Here is a 23979-nt window from a genome sequence, read left to right as displayed (position 1 = left end):
TGCCTTTGCCTCTCTGAGTCACCCTACGATGGGAAGCTGCATCAAAACACACCTGTCCCCTAAACTCCAGGTCCAACAGATACAAACACACAGACCCACTTCACAGACCCCACGAACCATCTGGGTGGGCTTGACAAGAAATGCTTTTTCATGAACCTGTGCCTCTCCACCCCACCATTTGGCCTCCCATCAACATCACTGTATCTTCAACATCTTAATTTCCAAGGTGATCTGGGTCCTGGGGGGTGAGGGCACTCCAGCATACCGGAACAGACTCAAATTAGGACTAGAACCTTCAAACAAGCAGTGGGACACATTATCAACAGGTAGCACTTGCTGACAACTCACTGTGTACTTGGCACGGGGCTAAGAGTTTTACATGTATTAATTCTTTAAGTTCTTATTACAAACCCATGGTGTGGATATGCCTGTTATCTCAGTTTTCCACAGGAGGAAATAGAAAGGCGTACAGAGATTAAATAACGAGTCTCAGGTCACATGGGACCAAGGAGTTTGGCCCTGTCGACTTAGGTCTTCCCCGACTGACAAATAAAAGGGGGACCATACTTGTGTCTGAGAAACCACGCCGGCCACAACCACACATATTTAAATCCATCAGGAGAAAAGGCATATGAACTCTCTAGATTGATAAGGAGATCCAGGCCCTAACCCAGGCCCCACCAACATGAGGGACGTGGCCTCCAAGCAGGGACAGATGTGTCACCTCTTCTAACCTCCATTTTCCCACCTAAAAGATGATGGTCCTAGGTAACGGCTCTTGTATCCTAGCATTATCTGTAAGAACATCAGAGCGCAATCTTAGAACTTTGGGACCAAGGTCAGAAGGACCTAGTTCGAATCTAGCTACAAGACTTGGTGATTGTGGGGGGTAATTTAGCTTCTCTATGCCTCCGTTTCTTCACCTGCGAAGGGGGAAGACAATGAATTTGTTGTAAGAGGCCTTGCATGCAAACGCCGAATACAGTGTCTGGCATATAACACCCAACAAATGGCAGATAGTGGTATTATTACTGCCATTAGTATTATCATCATTATTAGCATTAGTCATCGTGATCTGAAATGCCACAGAAGAAACGCTCATCCTCTTTAATACACGCAGACTCTGTAACCTTATTTGGAAGGATAATCTAGCTAGCTAACACATTTTCCTATTTAAATCCTTGAACAGTTAAAATTAAGGCTGACTCAGAATGTGTGTGTGTGTGGGGGGGACAGATTAAAGGGAAAACCTGGACCCTGATGGAGGGCGGGGCCTTATTGGCTTCCTTCCGTATTATTTCTACCCTGGCTCCAGCCCCTCCCACCAGCTCCCAAGACCCTACATGTAACCTAAAGGGTCTTTAAAAAACTACTCCACCCAACAAGTCTACATCTGCTGAATGATAATGATAAGGTTCCTATGGCAACCCTGCTTTCTAAAGTTTGGGTAGGGGAAGACAGAGGGACCACTTAGCACCTGGATGTTTCATGAAATGCCTTGAAACTGCATGTTTGTTTTTGTTTTTTTTCTCCACAATTACAGCCCATGACCATTTACAAAGTGCTTTCACAGGTGTTACCTACTATGTAAACCAAGGAGGAGTGATGACTATTTTTTATAAATTAAAAATCTAACAATTAGAGTTGTTAAAAGAGCTCTGTGGGGACAGAGCCCCAGAAAGCAGTTTCCAGGCTCTTGGCCTCACATAGAAAGGTGCTGGCTCAGGTAGTAAATGGCCATCAACTGTGATTGAGTGGCCATCAGCTGTGGCTAGTTGGCCGTCAGCTGTAACCAGTGAGCCATTGGCCACTAGTACAACTGCCATGGCTACGCTAGCAGCAAATGGGAGCTAGCAAGAAGATGGTGGCTGAGCTAGCAAGAGCAAATTGCAGTTAGTACGGTGGATTGCAGCTAGCAAGTGAGGTTGGTTGGCAGAGAGAAGTAGTTGCGGATAGTGTGGCTCCTGCCTCCTGTGTCTCCAACCCAGCCACCAGTGAGAATATAGTGACATGACTCCCCTATCTATGGCTCCGTGGGTGTTCCTTTTTGGCCTCACCATGTCCTGTGTTCTTATGTGGGGAGCAGGAGCTGAGACCCCGCAGGCCGCCCCGCACGACCAGCTCATATGTATAGAAAAGTCCGGATAAGACCTTGGGTCTCCTAACTTCCAAACCTGCACTGTCTCTTGGAGTCAGACCTGTCCATGGAGCATGTGTATGACTTAGCGCTCCAATGAAACCGTGCACGCTTTAAAGCAGGGTTCATCCTAAAGGCTGTTGGACATCTCTTAAGCAGCCATCACTTTAGTTCACAAAAGTGTTGTGATGAAGAGTCAGAGCGTGGACGTCACAATATGCTAATATGTGACTTAATATGACAAAGACCAAGGTTTGAAACCCAGCTCTGAGGCTGCTCAGCTGTGTGATCTTAGGAAAGCTACTTAAGTTCTCCGTGACTTCATTTCCTCGTGTGTTTAATGGAGTAACAGCACTTATCTCATAAGGTTACGATGAGAATTAGTAAGAGCTTGACTCAGGTAATAGCGCAAGCTCTAGGAAATTTTGTTATCATTAATATTATTATCAATGTTATTAATCAATATCATCACACTTTTACAGTTAAGAAAACCAAGTTTGGGATCCAGTGTCTTGCCCAGGGCTACACACCAAATAAGTGCTGCAGCCCAGGAAGGAATTCCGAAATACCACCTTCTACTTCTCCTTCTTTTGTAGTCCTCACAATGTACAACACACAACGTGCTTAGTAATACTCAGGAATTACAGGATGTGACAACTGTAAGGAAACGTAAGCAGTCATCTGGTCGACCCTCGCATTTTGCAGGTTAGAAAATTCAGGCCCAGCAGAATAACACATCTGTTCAATATTGTTCAGCTAGTAATAATAACCTACACATTTGTATAGTGATGCCTCCCGTGTTTCCCCGAAAATAAGACCTAGCCGGGCAATCAGCTCTAATGCGTCTTTTGGAGCAAAAATATAAGACATAGTCTTATTTTATATTATATTATATAAGACCTGATCTTATAGTATAGTAAAATATATATAATGTAACATAATATAACATAATATAATATATAATATATATTATATAATATATATAATATATAACAATCTTATATAAGACCGGGACTTATATTAATTTTTGCTCCAAAAGATGCATTATCGCTGATTGGCCAGCTAGCTCTTATTTTGGGGGAAACACGGTAATTATGAAGTTTAATTCACCATGAGACACAAAGCCTCCAGGCAAAGCCCACCAGGAACACATCTGAGGTCAAACAAAGTTGGGTTTATAACCACGCCCCGGAGTAGCACGGGTGTCTCAGTAAGACGATGCTAGGAGGTACTCCTTATACAATTTGGGCTTATTCAGTGATTTGGGGGAGGGTTCAAGGAAGCGCAGTTTTCCTCTAGTGGGTATTGTCATAAAGCAGGAATTCTATGAGCAGGTGTCCTTATAACATGTATCTGGGGAAGCGAGAGGCACAGAGCAGGGGTGGAGCTGTAATCCGTAAAGAAACTGCAGTCATTCATGTGGGCTGGCTGAGAGAGAGGCGTATTTGGACATTTTTGTGGACTGTACAGTGTTCTTGTTTTCATCTTCATTATGGAGAGGTCTTGTTTTTGTCTGGTTCTATCACCATCACAGCGTGACCTTGTCACGTATCAGTGGGCTATGAAATTCTTCACGTCCAACAGGAGAACACCAAGGCCTAGCCATCAGAGCCAGGCCGGCTCCAGGCTGTCAGAAGTTGCTGTTGTTGTTTTCTTTTCTTTGCTCAATTTGTTCAACACGTCACAATACGTGCTTGTGTCAGGCAACGTCAAGGGGTTTAGATGCAAAGTAAATAAGGATCCCAACCCATAATGAGCTTACATTCTAATGGGGGAGAGAGTTAATTAAAAATAAACATGATACATGAAAAATATAAAATCCTACAGTATGTGAGAAGGTGATTAAGTGCTATGGAAATAAAGAAATAGCAGAGCAAAGTGGATCGGGAATGGCAGGCAAGGGTAGCAGAGATAAGCAAGCCTCCTCCGCAGGAAACAAACAGAGCCTTGCAGGAAGGGAAGGAGGTGACCATAACAAAACATCCAAAGGCACATCAGCCTCTTTGTCCCAGTTCAGAAATGAGCAAAATGAGACTTGGAGAGGCCAGGGAATGTGTTCAAGACTACCCAGCAGTTACATGGTAGAACCAAGGAGCACAGGTGTCTCCAGACAATCTGCCACAAGCTGCCTCTCTGACAACAAACTGGATCACAGGCCATCCTGGTGCAGGACTGAATCCAGATTTATGGGTAAAAGTGTGGGCTCTGAGACTAGAAAGAAGAGCCTCTGCTTTCTCACACCCACCCAGGTTTACAATACGTCTGTGTATCCATACTGTAGGGGAGCAGAATATGCCATCTCAAAATATACCACTCTGCATGAGGACTATTTCGAGCAGAAGGCATCGAGAAAAAGCAGACACAGGAGGAGTCTCTGTCTGCCTTCTCCCCATCGGCCTGAAAGCAGGGCAGAAATTCCCCTGAAGGTGTCCCGCTTTTTCCATACCAGGAAGGGGTGCAAGGGGAGAGCAACCTTAACATCAGAGATCAAGATGGCACTGAGAAGCATCTACATAAACAAACCTGACCTTCCCACAATTGACCCTCCCTCAAAAGTCCAGAAACCTTTGTCTTTTCACGTCTCTACAAATTTACCATCCTTTGTCAGAAGACAGTATAAAACCTTTCCATCCACGCTGCTTCTGTGGGGGGTTTTCTCTCCTTTCTATGATGCCCCTCCACTCACCCCCATACCCCATAAAACTTTTAACATCCAGTGAAATGTGTACACTTTGCTCTGTTAATCTGTCAGCTTATTTCACAGACCCAGCCACTGAATCTAAGAAGGTAAATGTTTTCCTCCTCTGTTAGAGTCCCACCTACCCTGTGTGGCCAGGCCATCTGCTAAACACTTCACCCATTATCCCAGTGACCACAAGACATAGGTCCAACCATCAGCCTCTTTTAACAAAACAAAGGCGGGAACAGGCTTTGAGCACTGAAGTCCCTGTTCAATATCACCACATTTGGAAAGCGGCAGTTTGTTTTCAAACGCAGACTGCATTATCTCCTCAGCTGTAACTGGTTGGTAAAACATCACACACCAGTATCGTAATGTTTACAGATATGTGTATGTGTAGCTATAATCCCTAATAATATCTACCTCACAGAGAACTGAGAAACCTAAATAAATACGCCTAAGGTAGCATACTCCTGCATTCTCAGAACCTGACTCAGGGTAGACGCTAATCATGGATGGATGGATGGATGGATGGATGGATGGATGGATGGATGGATGGAAGGAAAGCAAACTTCCTTCTGTTTACACTCCAGAGAACCCCCAAGAATACCTCTTGGCTCAGCTGTGGACAAGAGAAAGCAAGTTTGAAAGAAAAACTGCTCTCAGCACGTCGTCCCCAACTGAGTCCCAAACTACCAGGCAGGCGGGGGGGGGCCGGCTGGATGCCCAGCCCAGCCTCACCGGACACTCCGTTAGGACGCTGAACAAGATTTCAGTTGCATGAGAATTTGTATAAGAATAATATACAAATTCCATTTGTATAATAATAATAATAATAAAATAAATACACAACTAAACCATCACACTCAAATAGATAACATCAAGTTATAGTTGATGAATGCAATTATTGATGTGTTTTAAAAAAAGGAACTTGCCTTGAGCATAGGAGACAAGCCACCAGGGACTGGCCTGGAAGCTTTGTCGAATATAACACGAATTCGAAAATAAAAGTGACTATTAATTACTGTAGCAGTCACCAGCAGCTACAACAACAACAACAAAAATCTAGTCCGGGGCAGCGGGGGAGCAGCAGTTTCAGTTGCTCCGTGTGAAGGCCCCTTTTTATAGCCCAAGAGCTGACCTTTCACCCACCTGCGTCCGTCAGCCCTCTCCATCAATCTCCTTCTGTTTTAAGAAACATGAAGTAAATCCCCCAGCGCTCTAATCAACTGCTCTTACTCATTTGAAGGGTAACCTTCACAGAAAAGAGGCCACTTGATAAATTCCAGGAAAATAAAACTAAAACATAATGGAAAAGATAGTCTAATCATCAAGGTTAATTATAAAGAAAGAGTAAAACGCTTCCCCTCCCCACCTCCCCAACCCGGCAAATGTCTCTGGTTTATTTAATAAAAGACCAGTCTTCTAACAAAGATGTCCTTTTTTACTGGTCTGAATAAGAAGAGAAGGAATTCTGGAGGAGATAGTTGTCACTTGTACTACATATTAAACCGCAGCCGTTAGCTTTTGAAACAGTCATTCATATATCGACTGGTGACATAGTAAAATATATATAATGTGCCAACTAGGTACGAGAGGCTGGGGAAAGCAGGGGGGGGGGCGGGGGGAAGGGCACCACGTTGCATCAGGCAAGACTCTGCATTCACCTAGCCCACAGCCTGATAACGAAGACGGGTCTCATCCCAGCTGATGATAGCATCACAGAAACCGAGGAGCATTCAACAGAGAGGGGTGCTTTCCATCGGAGGAGGACGGAGGACGGGGAGTCTTCCTGGAGGGGATGTTTGAGCTGGGTCTTGAAGGATGGCTGGGAGGTGGATGGGTGGCATGAACACTGAAAAGACCCTGAAGACTTGCGGGCCACTCACGGGCCCCCTACCTGTCCAACACAGAAGCAGGCGACAGACCTCAGAGGCCAGGGAGCCACACATTCCTAACCAGAGCTGCACAGGAGGATCATCTGAAAACCCTGTTTTCAGAATACACATGTCGAGCCGCAGCCAAGACATAAAGAGGCAGATTTTCAGGAGCAGGGCTTGATCACGTGCTCATGGGAATTTCTGACCAGCAGCCCTCCTTAAGCACTGACCAACACTATTAACTCATTGTTCAAAGGGGGGCAAATGAGGCTTAGAGAGGGCATGTGTTATTCTTTCAGTCACTCAGGGACAGTTATTAAGCATCCACCTGGCAACACAACAGTGAATAAAACACAAATACCCACCCTCATTAAACCTTTTTTGCTCACTGAGACTTTGCAGCAACACTATGGGGTATTACCTTGTTTTCAAAGACAAAGAACCTGAGGCACACCATGTGAAAAGAACACAAACAATACATGATGGACTCAGGATTCCAGGATCCAGCCTTAGCCTCTGAGAAGCATCTCCTACCTCAGGGCTGCCTACTGGCGGCCTCCAGTGGATCTAGCCCCTGGGTGATGAGTACGCATAAGGAACGGCCTCTGTTTTTAGAAGCAGGGACACAGCCAAGCTGGGAAGTGAGCAGTGGAAGAGAGCCCATGCCAGACTTCCAATGAAGAGATTCCAGAATGTTCCATGGGCAGAGTCCAGCTGCAGTGCGTGCTGAGTCGTGGCTGTAACGGCTCTTGGTGGCCATGCTCCTCTGGCAATGTTCTCCATCCAGACAGCCTCACATGCCTCCACGGAAGGGGGACAGGAACTCTTCCTGAAGGAACTCTTCCTGAAGGAACTAGCTGGGGGGTGCGGGGGGCTGTCTAAGCAGTTACTTCCCACTCAAACCAAATTCAGAGACTCAAACAAAGCCTCTGAGGTCTCTGCAGCAACTAGGAGTGATTAAATAAAGAAACCTACCAATCACCAGCAAAGAGAACAAGACACAGAGGAAGAATCCCACTGGACCTGGACTTGGAAACATTTCTGGGTCAATGTGAAGAAGCCATTATGTCTTCCATGGGGTGAGAACCAGAACTCAGCCCTGAACTTAGAGACCAGTACTGAGCCCAAGGCCAGACCTTCCACTTTCAGTCCTGTGACAGGCAAATCACTTACGCACAGTTCACCCTGCTGAGAAACGGTGACTTGCAAAGGTTTCTGCACAGGTTTAATAAACAGCTTTGAAAACATTTCACATCTTACCTGGCACATGACAAGTGCCCTACAAATGGCTGAGACATCTGAATTTGTTTCTAAACGTAGGTTCTGAAGAATAGACAAAGCCCTTCTATGGTTAGCTGTCAGATGAACCTGTCTGTCATTAGCTTTTCTTCCAATTTTTGTTTGGCCAAGAGCAAGAAGAAAAGGCTAAAATAGCACTTTACGTCAAGGTTTATGGGGCAGACAGAGCCTGGCGACCTCTGGGAATCCACCTCTTTGCCCACATGCCATCACTGTTCTCAGCGGAAAGCTAAAAGAAACAGACTCGAGGGCAGGAGAAAATGCATTATGAGCTTTTGATACTCAAATAGCAAGCAGTTCAATGGATGTAAGCAATAAATATTCCCAATGGACACGCAACTGTAAGAAACAATGGGGGGGAAATGCAAAAACAATAAACTAATAATAATAAGAAGAATAAGAATAAAGAAATGATGGAGTCAGAGAAAGAGAAAGCTAAATAGCATTCCACTACAGTTAGTTAGTTTCTTCAGGAAGATAATAAACAGTTATTCACAGGTTTCTTATGGTTGTTGATGTGTAAATTTTAGCAATTGGCAATTAACACTTTCCTATTTAAATAAAACGCTTATTTTAAACAGAAGATGATGACAGATTGGATTGGCCGAAACTCTGGCATATCCCACAGATGGCACCTGTACCACCAATAAGCCCATAACTATGTTACCCATTTGTCAGGCCCTGGGCTTGAGAAAAAATTACCAGCCTCCAGGGAGCAACCCTTGCAAACTCAAACCTAGGTCATGATAATAATGTTATATTACCACACTTACTAATTTCAGAATGGCATCTCAAGGTAGTGCGTTTTAAAATATGAAAAGAAAGGCAAGAGCTTTACATGAACCCAACAACCTGGGATAGTTAATACATTAAAAAAAAAAAAGTACACTTTGGGGAAATAATGGCACCAACGGAATACAAACAAAAACATTCACCTATGGTTTCAGTTGATATAAATGGGGGTCCCCACAAGGCTGCTGGGAAAAACACTGGCTGAGCAGGGACTCATAAAGGGTCCAAAGCCATCGCAGGCTTAACGAGAGCCAGGTGAACGTACTTCTCAAACAGCAGCACAGACAGGACCAGGCTTCAAAGGCACGTGAAACCTCCAGGCACTGGGGCATCCAGAACTTCTCTTTAGATGACAAATTGAGCCCATGACAGTGGGTGGACAGTCCCAGGCTTACCCTGTGAGGCAGGGCCAGGGCCAGAAACCAGGCATCCTCTGCTCTTTCTGCTTCACGCCCCCCCTTAAACTCTTGGGGTCTCTTCAGAACCATCTGCCACACCGTTTGCAGAAGCTCACGACAGCAGCTAGGTTTCAAGGGGAGCTTGAAGAGCCTCACTCAACATTTCTAGAACTTTCTCCACTGGACCCTTTATGAAAAATAGCGTTCCCTCATATATCAAAATTCTTCTCAACTCCTAGAGCTCCAAGAACCTTAGACGTAAAAAGAAGTCAGCAGTCCAGTACTAAACAGAGGCCTGGGTTTACATCCAGCTGTGTGACCTTGGTCTCAACTAATACAATCAAGAAATCTTAGGCAAAAAAGGTGGAAGCACCCCAAGTGTCCATTGACAGATGAATGGAAAAACACAGTGCCGTGCAGCCGTCCCCGCTTATTCATGGGAATACGTACTAACACCCGCAACAGACGCCTGAAACCACAGACAGTACCGAACCCTGTATAGACTGCTTTTTCCCTATGTATACATACTGTACCTATGATAAAGTTTGATTTACAAATTAGGCAATTTCGTGGATACAAGATTCATTCTTACTGTAGATCTTAGCAACCAAAGATTGTTTTTCTTTCCATTAGTCGAGAATGTTCACCTTGTTTCACTTAAAGGAAGCACGTCACAGCTTCTCTTTGGCATATCTGAATTGCCAGCATCACTACTCTTGCGCTTTGGGGTCACGATGAAGTAAAATAAGGGTGACTTGAACACGAGCTCTGCAATAAGGCAACAGTCGATCTGATAACCCAGAAGGCTCACAGGCAGGGAACCCATACAGCATGGAGACCCTGGACAGAGGATGGTGGAGAACCCGGGCGGGGCGGAGCAAAGACAGCTCAAGATTTCATCACGATACTCAAAACGGTGTGCAATTTAAAACGTATGAATTGTTTATTTCTGGAATTTTCCATTTCATTTTTTCAAACCACAGTTGACTGACTGTGGGTAACTGAAACTGCAGAAAGCGAAACCTCGGAAAGCGAAACCACAGATAGGAGGGGACTACTGTACGTATGATGCAAGGGAATGTCATGCAGCCATAGATAGCAAGGAAATTCTGCCACATGCTTCATACGTCATGGATGAACCTGGAGGACATTGCGCTAAGTGAAATACGCCATCACAAAAGGACAAACACTGTATGATTCCACTTAGAGGCGCTATCTAGAGGAGTCAGATTCATAGAGACAAAGAGTCTAATGGGGCTTGACAGGGCTGGGGAGGGGAGGCGAGAAGGGGGTGTTGTTTAAGGGGAATGGAGTTTCCTTTTTACAAGATGAAAAGAGTTCTGGAGATTGATTACACAACAATGTGACTGTACTTAACATTATTCAACGGTCCATTTTAAGATGACAAATTTTCTGTTATGTGTATTGTACCACAATTAAAAATAAAAGAAAACATAATTTGTTAAAAAATCAACAAAGTGCTATTTAAGCCCAGGGCTTGAAACAAGACTTAGGTAAGATAATGTTCACAATCTAAATATAGGCCCTGGCACACAACAGGCATTCAAATAAATGCCTGCGTCTCCCGCTGCCTTCACTTTCAAAATAAGAAGTAAAGCTGTGGCCCAAACAGGTTAAGTGCCTGGAAGAAAAAACCACAGCAGTTAGAAAATCTGAAGTCAAAATGTCCCAGTGCAAAACTGATTTCCCAACTCAATAGCAAGGGTGGCCTGAGGAACGTCACCCAACCAGCCTCGTCCTCGTCGGTCAGTGAGCAGCCGGATTGTCCAGAGCTCAGACAGGATGTGCTGAGGATAAACGTGTGGAAAGGGCCTGTCAAACACGATGTGCTCATAAACAGGCACTTCACGGGACTCAGCAGGGCAAAAAGCAGGGACAAAACCAACACGGCCAGGTTGCCAGGCCACTGGCCAGATCCCCCTGGGCCAGCCTGTCAATCAACTGCCACAACAACTGGAATGCTGTGTCCGTTTCCTTCATCCCGAATCTCAGGGTGGGCGAGGCTGGCAAGCGTCTTAAGCCTGAGTGTGCAAGGAGGCGGCATTTCTCAGGCAGCCGCCCCCTCAGCTTCCTGGCCTGTCTCCTCCCGCTCATCCCACACCCCTTATTCCCGTCTGTGAAGCGAAGAAAAGGTCAGTAAGCACAGCCCCAGCTGGCTATTATCACCCGAGCGCTACTTTAAAGGGACACGGGCTCTGCAAGGAGATAAGAGCTAACTCATTTTCCCCTCAGTTAACCCGGTGGTCAAGTGTGGTCACCACTGGGGCAAACGATGCCAACCTTCACCATCATCCACTCTGCACAAGGAGCCACGCCCTGCAGTTGTGCTAGATGTGGGCACGCGCGCGCACACACACACACGCACGCTTTAGCCTACAATTCTCACAACACAAGAAACCAGGTACAGCTCATGGCAGCAGACCGTCAGCACAAGTCAGGCCTGCCCTGGAATCCTGGCTGTGGGACTATGGACAGGCAATCCACCTCAAGAAGCCCCAGGCCCTCACCTGAAGAACGGACACCCCTTGCCGAGGGTCAGCAGTCATGGCTCCCAGACCTCCCCCACCGTGGGTCTGGTACCGCCCCCTACTCCCACTCCCACCACTTGCTCCAGCCCCACTGGCTCTTGCCTCAGCAAATAAATGTTGTAGCTAAAGTCACGAAAGTCACTTCTACTCACCACGTTTCCGACAGGAGGAGCCATGTGGCCCTGCCCGACTGAAAAAGGGCAGAGAAGGGACACAGTCCTCTGTCCCCATAAGAAGAGGACCAGGCTGGGTGAGAAGCAGAAGCTTCCCGCACAGTCACTGTCCCATCCTCACAGGCTCAAGGCTAGTGAAGCAGGTGAGTCACACACACCCGAGAAGCAGCACCACGGCAAAGGCTACATCAGAAGTTCATACCAACTGCTACCGGAGCAAAGAAAGACTCCACTCACCCTGCCTGGGAGCCGGCACTGCAGGGTCCAGGGATCAGGGAAGGCTTCTCTGGGGCGGTGACACCTAAACTATGCCATGCACGACAGGACTTTCCCAGGGAAGGGGCTAACAGCAATCACCAAGCACGTACTCAGGTGCCGCACGAAGACACAGCAAGGCCTTGAATAACACAGCCGTCTTGGGTTGCCTCTCCACATTTCCAATGTTGAGTTTTGGGCTCCCCCACAACATTATAAACTCACTCACAGGGGGCCTATGTGACACTGTGGCTGCCAGAAAGAGTCACCAGGAGCACCCGAGACGAAGCTGAGTGTCAGACAGGACACGGGGGTCCCAGGAGAGGCAGTATGGGGATGTGGAGGCCAGACAGGCCTGGGTTCAAATCCCAGCTCTGCTATGTGACCTGGGGCTACTGCGACGTTGTTGTGTGTAAGCTGGAGGTTGTAAAATATAAGCTCCTCTTATGAGAGCTGAGTCTTCACTAATAAAACAACTCTATTAACAAAGAAGGAACAGCCCTGTAACACAACGGTCAAAACTGTTACCAGGAGTAAAAAACATCAAAATAATACTGATCATTAATGTTACAATATTAGCTATTTATTTGTTAGAATTAACATGTATGAGTATTTATGGTGTGCCAGGCTTTACTTGAATAATCTTATTCATTCCTTATTAATCCTACACGATATTACTATTATCCCATTTTGTGGGTGAGAAAATTGAGGCACAGAAGTCAACTGAGTTGCCCAAGGTCATGGGAATGTAATCCAGAAGGTGGATTTACTCCATAATGAGCCTCAGTAAGGAATTCATTGTCCCCACCTTTGCACACAGCACTGTGGCAGATGAGCACACAGGAGCCAACAGATTAGGGTTTAGGTCCCATATCTGCCACTCAATAGCTGTTTGACCTTGGGCATGTCATCTCTGTAAGTCTCAGTTCCTTCATTTCTAATGTGGGGATTAATACGGCCTCATTGGGTAACGAAGACAATTAAAATGAAACAGCATGCGTTAAGTCCTTGACACAAAGTAAACTCCCATAATGCTCGTGTTCTTCTTTTAGCCGTAGAGGGAACGTGTCCTCTCAACTAGCTCAATGACCTCCTGCCTCCCGATGGGGCCGGTGGGGCAGCAAACCTCACAATGCCTGGACAACGCCAGCCCATTTCTAGGAAACTGGGCCAGTCCTTGGACTTTGTTCTGGGCTCAAGTGAACTTTATTAAAAATAACGAGGGGATAAGAGTGCTTTTATTTTCAAGATTTAAATTGTGGTCCTTAACTTGAAGACACCAAAAGCAACCTGGAGTGTTTGTGTAACCAAATGAGTTGTCTAGCATGCATGTCAAGCATTCAATTTCAGTTTTAACTGAAGGCAAAATAAATATGTGACATCCACGTTTCGTAATCTGGCAAAACTAATCCCTCACATGTTTCCGGGTGACTGAGAAGTGTGTGGAGGTGTAATGGGCTTCTGTGAGTGGACTTGTTTTCAGGGTGGCGTGAGGCTTCCCTTTCTTCCACCCACTGGCAACGGCTCAGGATAGAGCCCATCCTGATGGGGCCTCATCTGAGAGAGGCAACGAGGAGAAAACTGGGAGTGACCTTCACATCGCTGATGCCTGCTAAGGTCCCTTCCAGGTTTAACGGGCTCTGATTTACCTCAATAATCTTGGAGTCCCTGCCAGTGCCTGAAATTGAGCTGGGTCCCAGGGAAGACGTGGAGGCCCCTTCTGTCAGGAAAGTTACAATAAAGATGCAATAAAGTGCTACACCGAACATAAGTTAAATATCCAAAGCACAATACCCATAAGAAGTACATGGAAGATAAAGACAAGTGGGGACATAGAGAAACCAATGCTGGCGTCAGGTTACTGGGCTGCAGGGGCAAGATTCAGTCGGCTTGAAGGTGTGAAGCATCCAAGCCTTCCTTCACTCGCTTCAGAAACACAAGCCTAAATACATGTTTCCAGACAAGACTGTGAGCTCCTTGGGAGTAGGGATGGTGCTTTGTTCACCGCACTATCCCCAGAACCATGATGAAAAACAAGACTCCAATGCTGGCTGGCTGGCTGGTTAGAAGGACGGATGAGTGAGTGGGTGGGTGGATGGGTGGGTGGGTGGGTGGATGGAGAGATGGATGGAGAGATGGATGGAGAGATGGATGGAGAGATGGAAGGATAGGTGGGTAAATGAATAGTTGGGTGGGTGGATGGATGAACAGAGAGATGGAGCTGCTTTGGGAAGATGCATGACTGCCTTGAGACAGCAACAGGCAAAGGAATGTGGATTTAATTAGTCAATCCAAGCCCTCAGAATAAGGCTTTCCCTGGAAGCCAGTGGCCATATTTCTCCTATTCCTATCTGCAGAACACAAAGCGCTCCTGACCTGTGGTCCCTGGGTTTCCCAATCCCTCCCTATATTTGGACTGTGTTTCTGAGGTAGTCTCATCCGTCAGGCCTATCTCTCTCATTCTCTCTCCACGTGTCTCTCCCGATCACCTTTAGCCCAATTCTGCTCCTAACCTCGATGCCCAGCCCTGCCTGTGGGTTAGTTCATAGTTTCTAGACAGGACACAGGCATGGATGACAGGCCCAGGACAGCACGCAGAACACACTCGGACGAAGTTTTATCACAAAATACGGCTGACCTCCACTGTGGGACAAAATGCAGTGGCCTCTGCTTTCTCTTCTGTCCCTCTCCCCTGCCCACAGACACAGAGCTCATGTACCAATCCTCAAGAAGGGAAAGTGCAGCTGGGAGCAGTAAAATCTAGTCACTACGCCCGCTGGCTGAAGCCACGTGTTCCACCCAACACGAGAAGACTGCAGATAATTTCAGCTCAACTATTTTTTTTCCTTCCCAGCCAGACCTTGAGATGTTATCACCACTACACTACAAAGTAGGTTTTGTTCGGTTTGTTTGTTTTCCTTAAAGAACATCCTGATTCCTTAGGACCCAGGAATATTGACATCTTTTTCAGAGTGACACTGACACAACTCCACTTCAAATACATAAATGTTTTCAACCTAAATGAGTCATTTGGTGGGCAACAGTGAGTTCACAAGACTGCATATGGGTTGATCCCTTTACCAAGGAGTGAGTGGGCAGAACTGGGTTTGAGGCTATAAAACTTAGAATAATGAGGTCTTGTTTTTCCTGGGGATATCTGTTGTTGTACACATGAAAAATAGGGAGAAAAGTAGAGAGACTGTTTAAAACTGAGGTCAGGCTGAGTTCTCCCTTGGGTAGAATCCAGCTACACAGATCTCTTGCTATCAAATCTTGGGGAGGGGAGGAGGTACTTAACCTCCGACCCCCATTAATTCATCTGTGGTTATGAGGATTAACTTAAATCACTTACTACATGCAAAGCATTTGAAAAATCTGCGTGTATATTAAGCACTCAGTTAATGTGAGCTGTTATTATTTAGAGAAAGCACAGTAGGGAGCTATGCTGTCTAATATGGTAGTTGCTAGCCACCTGTGGCTATCTAACTTTAAATTAATTAAAATGAAATAAAGTCAAAAATTCAGTTGCATTAGCCACATTTCAAATGCTCAATAACTACCTGTGGCTAGTGGCTACAGCGGAGATATAGAGGATTTCAATCACTTACCAAGTTCTATTGGACAGTACTTGTATGCAGGTCAAGAGAAATAGTTTGAAATTAGAGGGTCTGTGTGACCCTGGGCAAGTTACTTAACCACCCTGTGCCTCACTTCCTCATCTGTAAAATGGGGATAATAGTAGCTACAGTCAAGACGAGGATTATCTGCTGTGTAAGTGCTTACAATAATGGTAAATGCTCACCAGCTTTTAAAATGGGGGGCAGCCATAGTTAGGGTGCAGGATGGGTTGTTGGGAGACTTAGAAAGGTATGTAAAGCACCTTCCACAGGGGCAAACACACAGCAGACACTCAGTTCATTCACTCTTGTGTGACTGTTTATGGAGCACCTACTATGTGCCAGGCATTCTTCTAGGCACTAGAAAGCTAGAAATGAACAAAAGCCCTGCCCTCACGGACCAATCTCCATAAATGAGGGAATAGCTATTCTGATACAGAGACAGTAAACTTCCATTTTTACCACATGTTAAATATTCCTAGCAATGAAAAGGGAATGTTGCCAAATACAAAAGTACCCCCAAAGAGGTGCCTAATAAAACAGCTGGAGGGAAGGAAGGAAGGAAAGAAAGAAGGAAGGGAGTTGGGAAGACGCTTGATAATACATGAATAGTGAGCAACGTGAGTTATGGTAGGTAGGCCCTCAGTGAGCAACCCAGGTAATTACGCTATGATGGGTGTGGCTAACTCAGAGAGCTGTTGCCCGGAGACACTAATAAATGCTTCTAAAGCAGTCTGCACATAGTGTTATGTATAAAAGCTTAATCATCTTTAACAGAATGACTGGGATAGAGATGGCCTTCACGTACATGCCCTCTGGCTTCTATTCTGGGCTCCGCTCTGACTCACCCGGTCAGCTGGGGCTGCTCACTCCCCTCTGTAGTACCCAGGGGGAACCGAGAGTGTGGGAAGCCAGCCAGCATCCCACCTGGCGAACAGCCTTTCCCTGGAGCTGGAGAAGCAGAGCCACCCAAGAGGGACGCATCCCCGTGCCCAGAAAACTCCTACCCAGCCCTCAGACTCGCCTGCTGGCCTGAGCTACCTGCATTCTGGCCTCACTTCTATTCCTCTCTGGACAGAACTTTCCCAGAAGGGGGCCCATGGCACCACACCTCTGCACGTGTTTCTGTTGCCAAAACCTAAAGGCTCATTTTGGTAGGTTTGCAGCTCCCCGACTGAGTTAAACATCCTGAGGGGGTTATGTGGAGTCATTGGCTCTCATGAGCCTCGGCAAGTTATTTCACGTCTTCAGTCCAGCCCCACCTTTGTTGGGTAGTAAGGAAAAACAGTGTTTGCTCCTCAACGTTGTTAGGGGAATTCAGTGAGATAAATAAAGTGCCCAAGTATTCAGTAGGAACTAGTTTAGAGCCTATCTAGAATGTCAAGATGGGGAGACAAGAAGAAGAGACGTGGTTCCAGCCCCAAATGCTGTCACTAGCTATCAGGGCCATCTGGTCTACCTAGGCCTCACCCTCCTCCTCGTCATTCCAAGAAGGGGGATAAACTAAATCGGTGCTGCCTGCCCTGCAATCTCTTGCACACTCCCTTCCCAATGGTACCACAACCATGCTGCTTTTCAGCCCGCTGAAAGGAACACAAGGTCTATCCTAGAAATTCAGTATAAGAATTTATACCAGCAACCTCTTCCATCTACATAAGCCTTCCTTCCAAGTGGCTACGACAGGATGTCTGTTTATCACAGGTGTCCCACATCCATGGGCAGGTGGGAACACCAGTATGTAATCCCCGGGGTCTGCAAGAGGGCGCTCCCATGACCTGCCTCACCCGAAGCAGTAATACCAGAGAAACGACAGGTTTGAAACACTAGTTATACATGGTTTACATAGATACATATTAAAATAAATCCATAAGTATTCCTATAAAAATGCTTGTCTTGAATATCACACTTCAAAACACACAGGAATGGATAACGTCTAAGGTTCTTCCTGTGTTTGATATTCTACAACGACTTCTTCTAGGAGCTGACCTAGCCAGGAGGACAGGGCTGACGAGAGGGAAGTGATATCCCCTACAAGGTCTAAAATGATCTCCATCCATTTCTTCCCTCGCCCCATCGCACCCAACGCCCACCACACCACGCATGGCCTGCTCTTGCCTGTAGCCCTCCCCCACACGTGCTTATTAGAACTACAGGCAATTTCCATTGCCATCCAAGAGGATTCTTCCCATCAAACGTGTTCCTGTATTCTTTCTTATACTTGCACTTTTAATGTCCCTTTCTAGTAGCTGCCCAGACCTGGGATTGAGCAACAGAAATCACCAGCCATGTCTCATTCCACTTGTTACTCATTTTCTGCACGGCTCCTCCATGGCAACTCAGCTTACAGACACAACGCTGACCACGGCTCACCTTGAGGGGCTCAAAAACAAATGGGGGGACCACAAGGTACATGGATGAACCTCAAAACTAAATGTGCTGCCCTTACATGCTTCGACAGCGTTATAAAAGGTGATGGAAATTCAGGGCAAGAAGTGGCTGATTCCAAAGGTGAGGAAGGGGAAAGAAAGATCTTGAACAGGGCTGAAAATGAGCAGCATTCAGACGGGGGGCGGGGCGGGAGATGAGGGAGATTCATTGGTTCAACATACTCATTTCTGATACAAGCTCCTCTCTCCAGGCCCCCCTCTGTCAGACTCATTTTCTCCTTGGAACCAGCCCCTTTAGCTTTAAGCCAGCCATTCAGATCTCTGCAGCATCTTCCCATTGTTGGTTGGTCAGTTGGCTACTCCCAGCTTGTTCTGACCCTTTCAGGCCTGCGGACCTTCCCCATTCCCTGGGCCCTGACCCAATACTGCACTCTCCAAGTTGGCATTAAGTGTGGCAAGTCTAAAATTAGGACTGTTTCCATAGATATCTAGACGTCTCTGGAGCAGATCTGTTCAGTTCCCAAGTAGGAAAAAAAAAACACACACAGATTTTTTTCCCCATTCTGACTGCAAAGCAACTGGGGGTCTGGAAAATCCAAGCTGGCTCATGTCTGGACACACCTCCGAGGTTTCCTGGCCCCGCGGGAAAGGCCAGAGGAGGCATCTGTGTTCTGCAGTGGCACTGATGGGGACTTGTCCTCACTGCGCTAAAAAGAACCAGCAGGAAAGGAGGGACGGCAAGCCTGGGCACCAATGCGTCTGGGCCACCGGCACACACTCGTCCTTACTTCGTCCTGGAAGGGGGTCCCTTCTTGGAGGTGGTCCTACTTCCTCCCATTTCAGAGACAAGACAACGCAGATTCAGGAAGTTAAGAAACTGGCTCGCCCTGTAAGATGGCCTACACCATCCACAGGTAGCACACAGTTAAAACATGAATTACAAAAATGTTCAGAGAACCCTTACGGCCACCTAGCAATGGGTAGTCATCGTGATAATGATGACAGGGGAACAATAATACAAGGCACAGCTAATATTTACCGGCACGGTTTTGTCCTGTGTTGTTCTCTGCTCAATGCTTCTCATGGATTCTCTCATTTCATCCTTGTATGGGTTGAATTGTGTCCTCCTAAAAAAAGATCTGTTGAAGTCCTAGCCCCAAATAACTCAGAATGTGACCGTATTTGGAGACACAGTCATTGTGGATATAATTAAGATGAGGTCACACTGGAGGAGGGTGGGCCTCTAGTCCAGTATGACCAGTGTCCTTGCAAGATGGCCATGTGAAGACAGACAGACAGAGAGAACACCATATAATGACCAAGGATTGGAATGATGCATCTACAAGCCAAGGAACGCTAAAGATTGCCAGCAAACCACTAGAAGCTAAGAAGAGGCAAGAAGGATTCCCCGCCCAGGTTTCAAGGGAACATGGTCCTGCTAACACCTTGATTTCAGACTTCTAGATTTCAGAACTGTGAGATAATAGATTTCTGTGGTGTTCAGCTACCCAGTTTATGGTATTTCGTTATGGCAGCCACAGGAAACTAATACAGCCCTCAACACAATTCTATGAAGACTTAGGTACTAAGACAGTCAGGGTTTACACAGGAGGACCTGAAGCTTAATTAGGAGCAAACAATAGCAGTAACAAATATCAACATGGTACTAAGTGCTTTACAGATATTAACTTGTTTAATCCCCACAAAGACCCTAACTGCATAACAACCCCATGAAGCGGCCCCACTTTAAAGAACAGGGGGTGGCCGGTTTGCTCAATGGTTAGAATGCAGTGCTCATAACACCAAGGTCACTGGTGTGATTCCTGCATGGGACAGTGAGCTGCACCCTCCACAACTAGATTGAAAACAACGACTTGACTTAGAGCTGATGGGTCCTGGAAACACACTGTTCCCCAATATTCCTCAATTAAAAAAAAAAACACACACAAAAAAACCCCGAAGTGTTAAAAAGAAAAAGAAAAAAAAAGAGGCCAGTGAGGCACAGAAAGGTGAAGTAATTGGCCTGAGGTCACACAGTTCATAAGTGGCGGAGTCAGGATTCAAACGCAGACCCAGAACCTGTGCTCTTACCCCTAACACCACCTAAAGCCAGCAGTCACTGTCTAATCTGCACTTGAACTCCGCTGGTCTGGTTTCAAAGCCCACATCCTTGGCTTTTCTCTCGACTTTGTATTGCACCTGCCAGATAGAACGCTTTGCACTTAGTGGCCCTTAAAACGCTTATTTGATGACACAAACCAATTAATTAAATGGGCAGTGACTTACATACATCCCATTAGTTCACATTAAATTCAAATTAGTTCATTTTCGCAGTTAAAACTGACCCAGGTCCATATGGGCGATAGAAATCATGACAGGACTAACTAGGTTATTTAGAGTACTCGGCAGGCAGAGGAAAATAAAGCTCCTCTCTCACAAAGCTTTTCTGCACTAAGGCATTTTAGTAAACACTGAATGAGCACCTACGAAGTGCCAGCACTGGGTCAGGTCACGGGAGGGCAGAAGACACACAGCCCCAGCCCTGAACAGACATGGAAACGGCCACATATATCCTGGGAAATACCAACAATGAAATCAGAACGGAGGTGCTATTGGAGGACCGAGGACAGGTACCTAAATCTGCCCAGGTAAATAGCCCAAGGCTTCAGAACAGGTGACATCTGAACTGCATCTTCAATTTCAAGCTTATTTCTTATTTTAGGGCTAACCAAAACACCTCCCAAAACACTCAAGCACATGTCTTTCTTTCCTCCGTCCTTCCTCCTTTTTTTCTTTCTGCAACTTTTCACCTGCAATACTAGACTTTTCACAGCATGAACCACACTGGTGGCTGACAGGATATTCAGTAATATTCAATTTTCATGATTACTAATCCATAATGAAGGGACGAGAGTTCATTGTTCACCTTAAGAAAAACATTTTTAAGGTCAACGCATTGAATAACTAAAGTGAACAGATAACTAGTGATGATTATTCGTGTTCACTCAGCTAAACTATCCCCCATATTTCATTTCTGTATCAACGAATGAGGAGGAAACAGCACGAGGAAAAGGGATGGGGGCAGGGGTGAGGGCAGTGTGTTGGGGATGGGACGAGGGGTTCTGGGAGCCAAGGAAGAAGGATCTAGAATAGAGATGTGTCCTGGCACCACCTCCCAGCCAGTCACTCACCCACCCACAGGGTCACTCCACACACAGCAAGCTGGCAGGGTCATCAGGCGGCATGTGGCTTAGTGGAAAGAATGCAAGCTCTGACTTAACCCCACCTCCGTCACTTACACTGTAAAAGGGACTCCGGGATCTGCCTTACGGAGTCGTTCCCAGTTCTCGTGCACCACAGGTGCTCAGAACCTTGCACGTGACACAATAAATATTAGCAGTTTTGTTCTATACACAGTCTTCACTGCCCCAGAATTTAACAGGAGGCCTGAGCAAAGAGCAGCTATCCTCCTTCATCACCACCGTCACCATCCTCACCAAAGCTGTGTCCAAGTCTTTTACATCCCTGGGCTTGACTTTCCATATCTATGAAACCAGCTCTCGGGGTACATAAGGAGCAGACAGACTCAGGACCAGCCCAGCTCACACTGGGAACAGGTCTTCCTCCGGTGAATGTGGGACCCTGGTAAAGAGTCATGGAACTGACTTAGCTGAGGAAACAAACAAACAAGACTTTTCCATGAAAATCAGATCCTTTTCTGATTTTGGGGACAGAATATTAGGGACAGAAAACGTGTCCACTCACCTCTGTCCTGCAACAGGGTGGCCCTTGAGGAGGGTGGGACTGGCTGTCTCTCCAGCCCTGACCATCTCGAGCTGGCAGGACCTGGCCCCGCCAGAGCACACAACCTCGCTTCCGCAAAGGCTTGACTCGTGTTTGGGTTTATTATTTCTGCACCGCCCACTAAAAGCCCTTGGATCAGGTGAGAGTCGTTCTTTTTTTAACCCCCCTGGCATGAGCAGCGCACGACGGAGGAACGCCTCGATTAGCTCAAGCTGTTCCCAGACAAACGAGCCACGCCATGGAGTTTATTTGTGTGGTCTCTTCTGAATGGTGTCCAGTGGTGACCCCCTGCTGCCCGCTCAGCACTGAATGAAGGTCGGGTGTCCCCGTGTGGGCCTTCCCCGGGAAGCTCAGATGTAGGAAGGCACCCAACACTGGCCTGACCACAGGTGCCCCCACCAAACCACTGAACAGATTAGATCAGCAAGCTCCATCGCCCTCTGCCCTTCCCCCACTACCACCTTGAGAGGTGACAGGGAACACTCAGCAGACACAACCAAGAAACACTGGATTAGGAGGCAGGAAGCTTCGGGAGGGATCAGCTGTGTGGCCAACGGTGGGTGGGTCTCAGCTGGCCGGTGGGGGGCGGGGGGGAGACTCCATCAGGTGGCCTGTAATAAATCCTGGCACTAACATCTACGGATCCCTGTGCCATTCTTTACCCTCCCTCAGCCTGCATCTCGCGTTCCCCTCCTCCCCTCCCACAAGGCCTGGCATCTGCCTCCCATTCCAGTCCTGCCCGCACTTCTCAGGTCACAAATACAAGTACAAGTCACCAATTTCACCTCCCTCCTCCTCTGCCTCAGCGTCTGTCCCACCTCCTCCCCTCACCTCCCACCCTGACGTTTCTTCTACGTTCCCCACCCGTCACTACTGTTTTAATCTGTCCCTCCTTCTTTACGCCTCCCTGGTCCTCTGTTGTCCTGCCTCCACTCAAGGAACTTAAATGAAAAAATGGTACATTGTTTCCACAGACTGCCCTCTGCCACCCTACCTCTCTCAACCCCAAAACCTCATCTTCCCTGAAAGATTTGGTCCTTTGTTAGATAGAGCCATAAGGATCCGGAGAATGGACCACAAGAGCGGCTCAAGGTCAGAAGGTCACAGCCAACTGGGGCTCTAGGCACCATTAAGGACACAGGGAACAGACAGAGATTAGCACGGGCCTTCCCTCCTCCCAAGACTCCACTGTGACCATCCTCACAGATCCAGGCATCTTTCAGGAGCATGTCAGCCATGGAGAGAAAAGAGGCGTCTCTAGTTTGATCTGACCTCAAACATTTACGCAAAGGTCTCAGGACACGGCCCAAACAACAGGGCAAGGAAATATAGCAACAGATATGGGTCAATTCACTCAACAAACATTAGTTATGGTTATTGTTTTAAACGGGTCATAAAATAAATAGCATATGCCCTGTTTTTACTGGAACTCCTTTTTGGGGGAAGAGGGCCCTTTTCTGAAATAAATTTAATCCTCAAGCAAGGAATCCTGGGTAAGCCAACAGTAATGGCCGAATGGCTTTCTCCACCATCCACTGGAAAGCCTGCAGTCAGGCAGCTCTGGGTTCAAATGCCACCTCAGCTCCTTATCGGCTGTGACACCGTAGGCCAGGAACTGAGCCTGTCTGTGCCTGTTTCCTGGTCCGTAAACTAGGAACACTAAACTCCCTAGCACACACCAGACTGCGCAGACTATAAACTGACTCGTGAATATCATCTTCATCATCATCATCTTCTTCATACTTATATGAATGTTTATTGAGACTCCAACATGTCAGACAGTCATCTAAGCGCTTTACTTAACACACCTCTAAGAGGCAGCAACTGTGGTGCTCTGCATTTTACAGATGCACAGAGGAGGCGCGTAACTGGCCCCAGGTCACACAGCTGAGCAGCAGATGCAAGATGCCCCCCTACACCATTCGATATCTGATGTCAGGCCCAGGGGCCAGCAAAAAGTAAACTGTGCCGCAACGTGCTCACTAGGATTATTATAATAATGCTGGCT

General features: G+C 46.7%; 1 protein-coding gene across 4 annotated transcripts in view; it reads right to left on the bottom strand.

Moving 5' to 3' along the window:
* Nucleotides 1-23979, bottom strand: part of LARGE1 (LARGE xylosyl- and glucuronyltransferase 1) — a 489591-nt gene that overhangs the window by 424192 nt on the left and 41420 nt on the right. For 2 of the 4 annotated variants that reach the window (XM_019728416.3, XM_019728417.3), the window contains exon 1: nucleotides 21933-22061. The exons of the other annotated variants lie outside the window; for them this stretch is intronic. In XM_019728416.3, coding sequence (XP_019583975.1) covers nucleotides 21933-21997 — 65 coding nt within the window. In that variant the 5' untranslated portion in view covers nucleotides 21998-22061. Of the gene's footprint in view, nucleotides 1-21932; nucleotides 22062-23979 lie in introns of those variants that run through there. 4 annotated transcript variants of the gene reach the window in all.

This window comes from Rhinolophus sinicus, chromosome 1 (assembly GCF_057876585.1).
Source record: "Rhinolophus sinicus isolate RSI-liver-muscle chromosome 1, RSI-T2T, whole genome shotgun sequence".
Taxonomy (NCBI): domain Eukaryota; kingdom Metazoa; phylum Chordata; class Mammalia; order Chiroptera; family Rhinolophidae; genus Rhinolophus; species Rhinolophus sinicus.
This window is presented reverse-complemented; position numbering and strand designations above follow the sequence as displayed.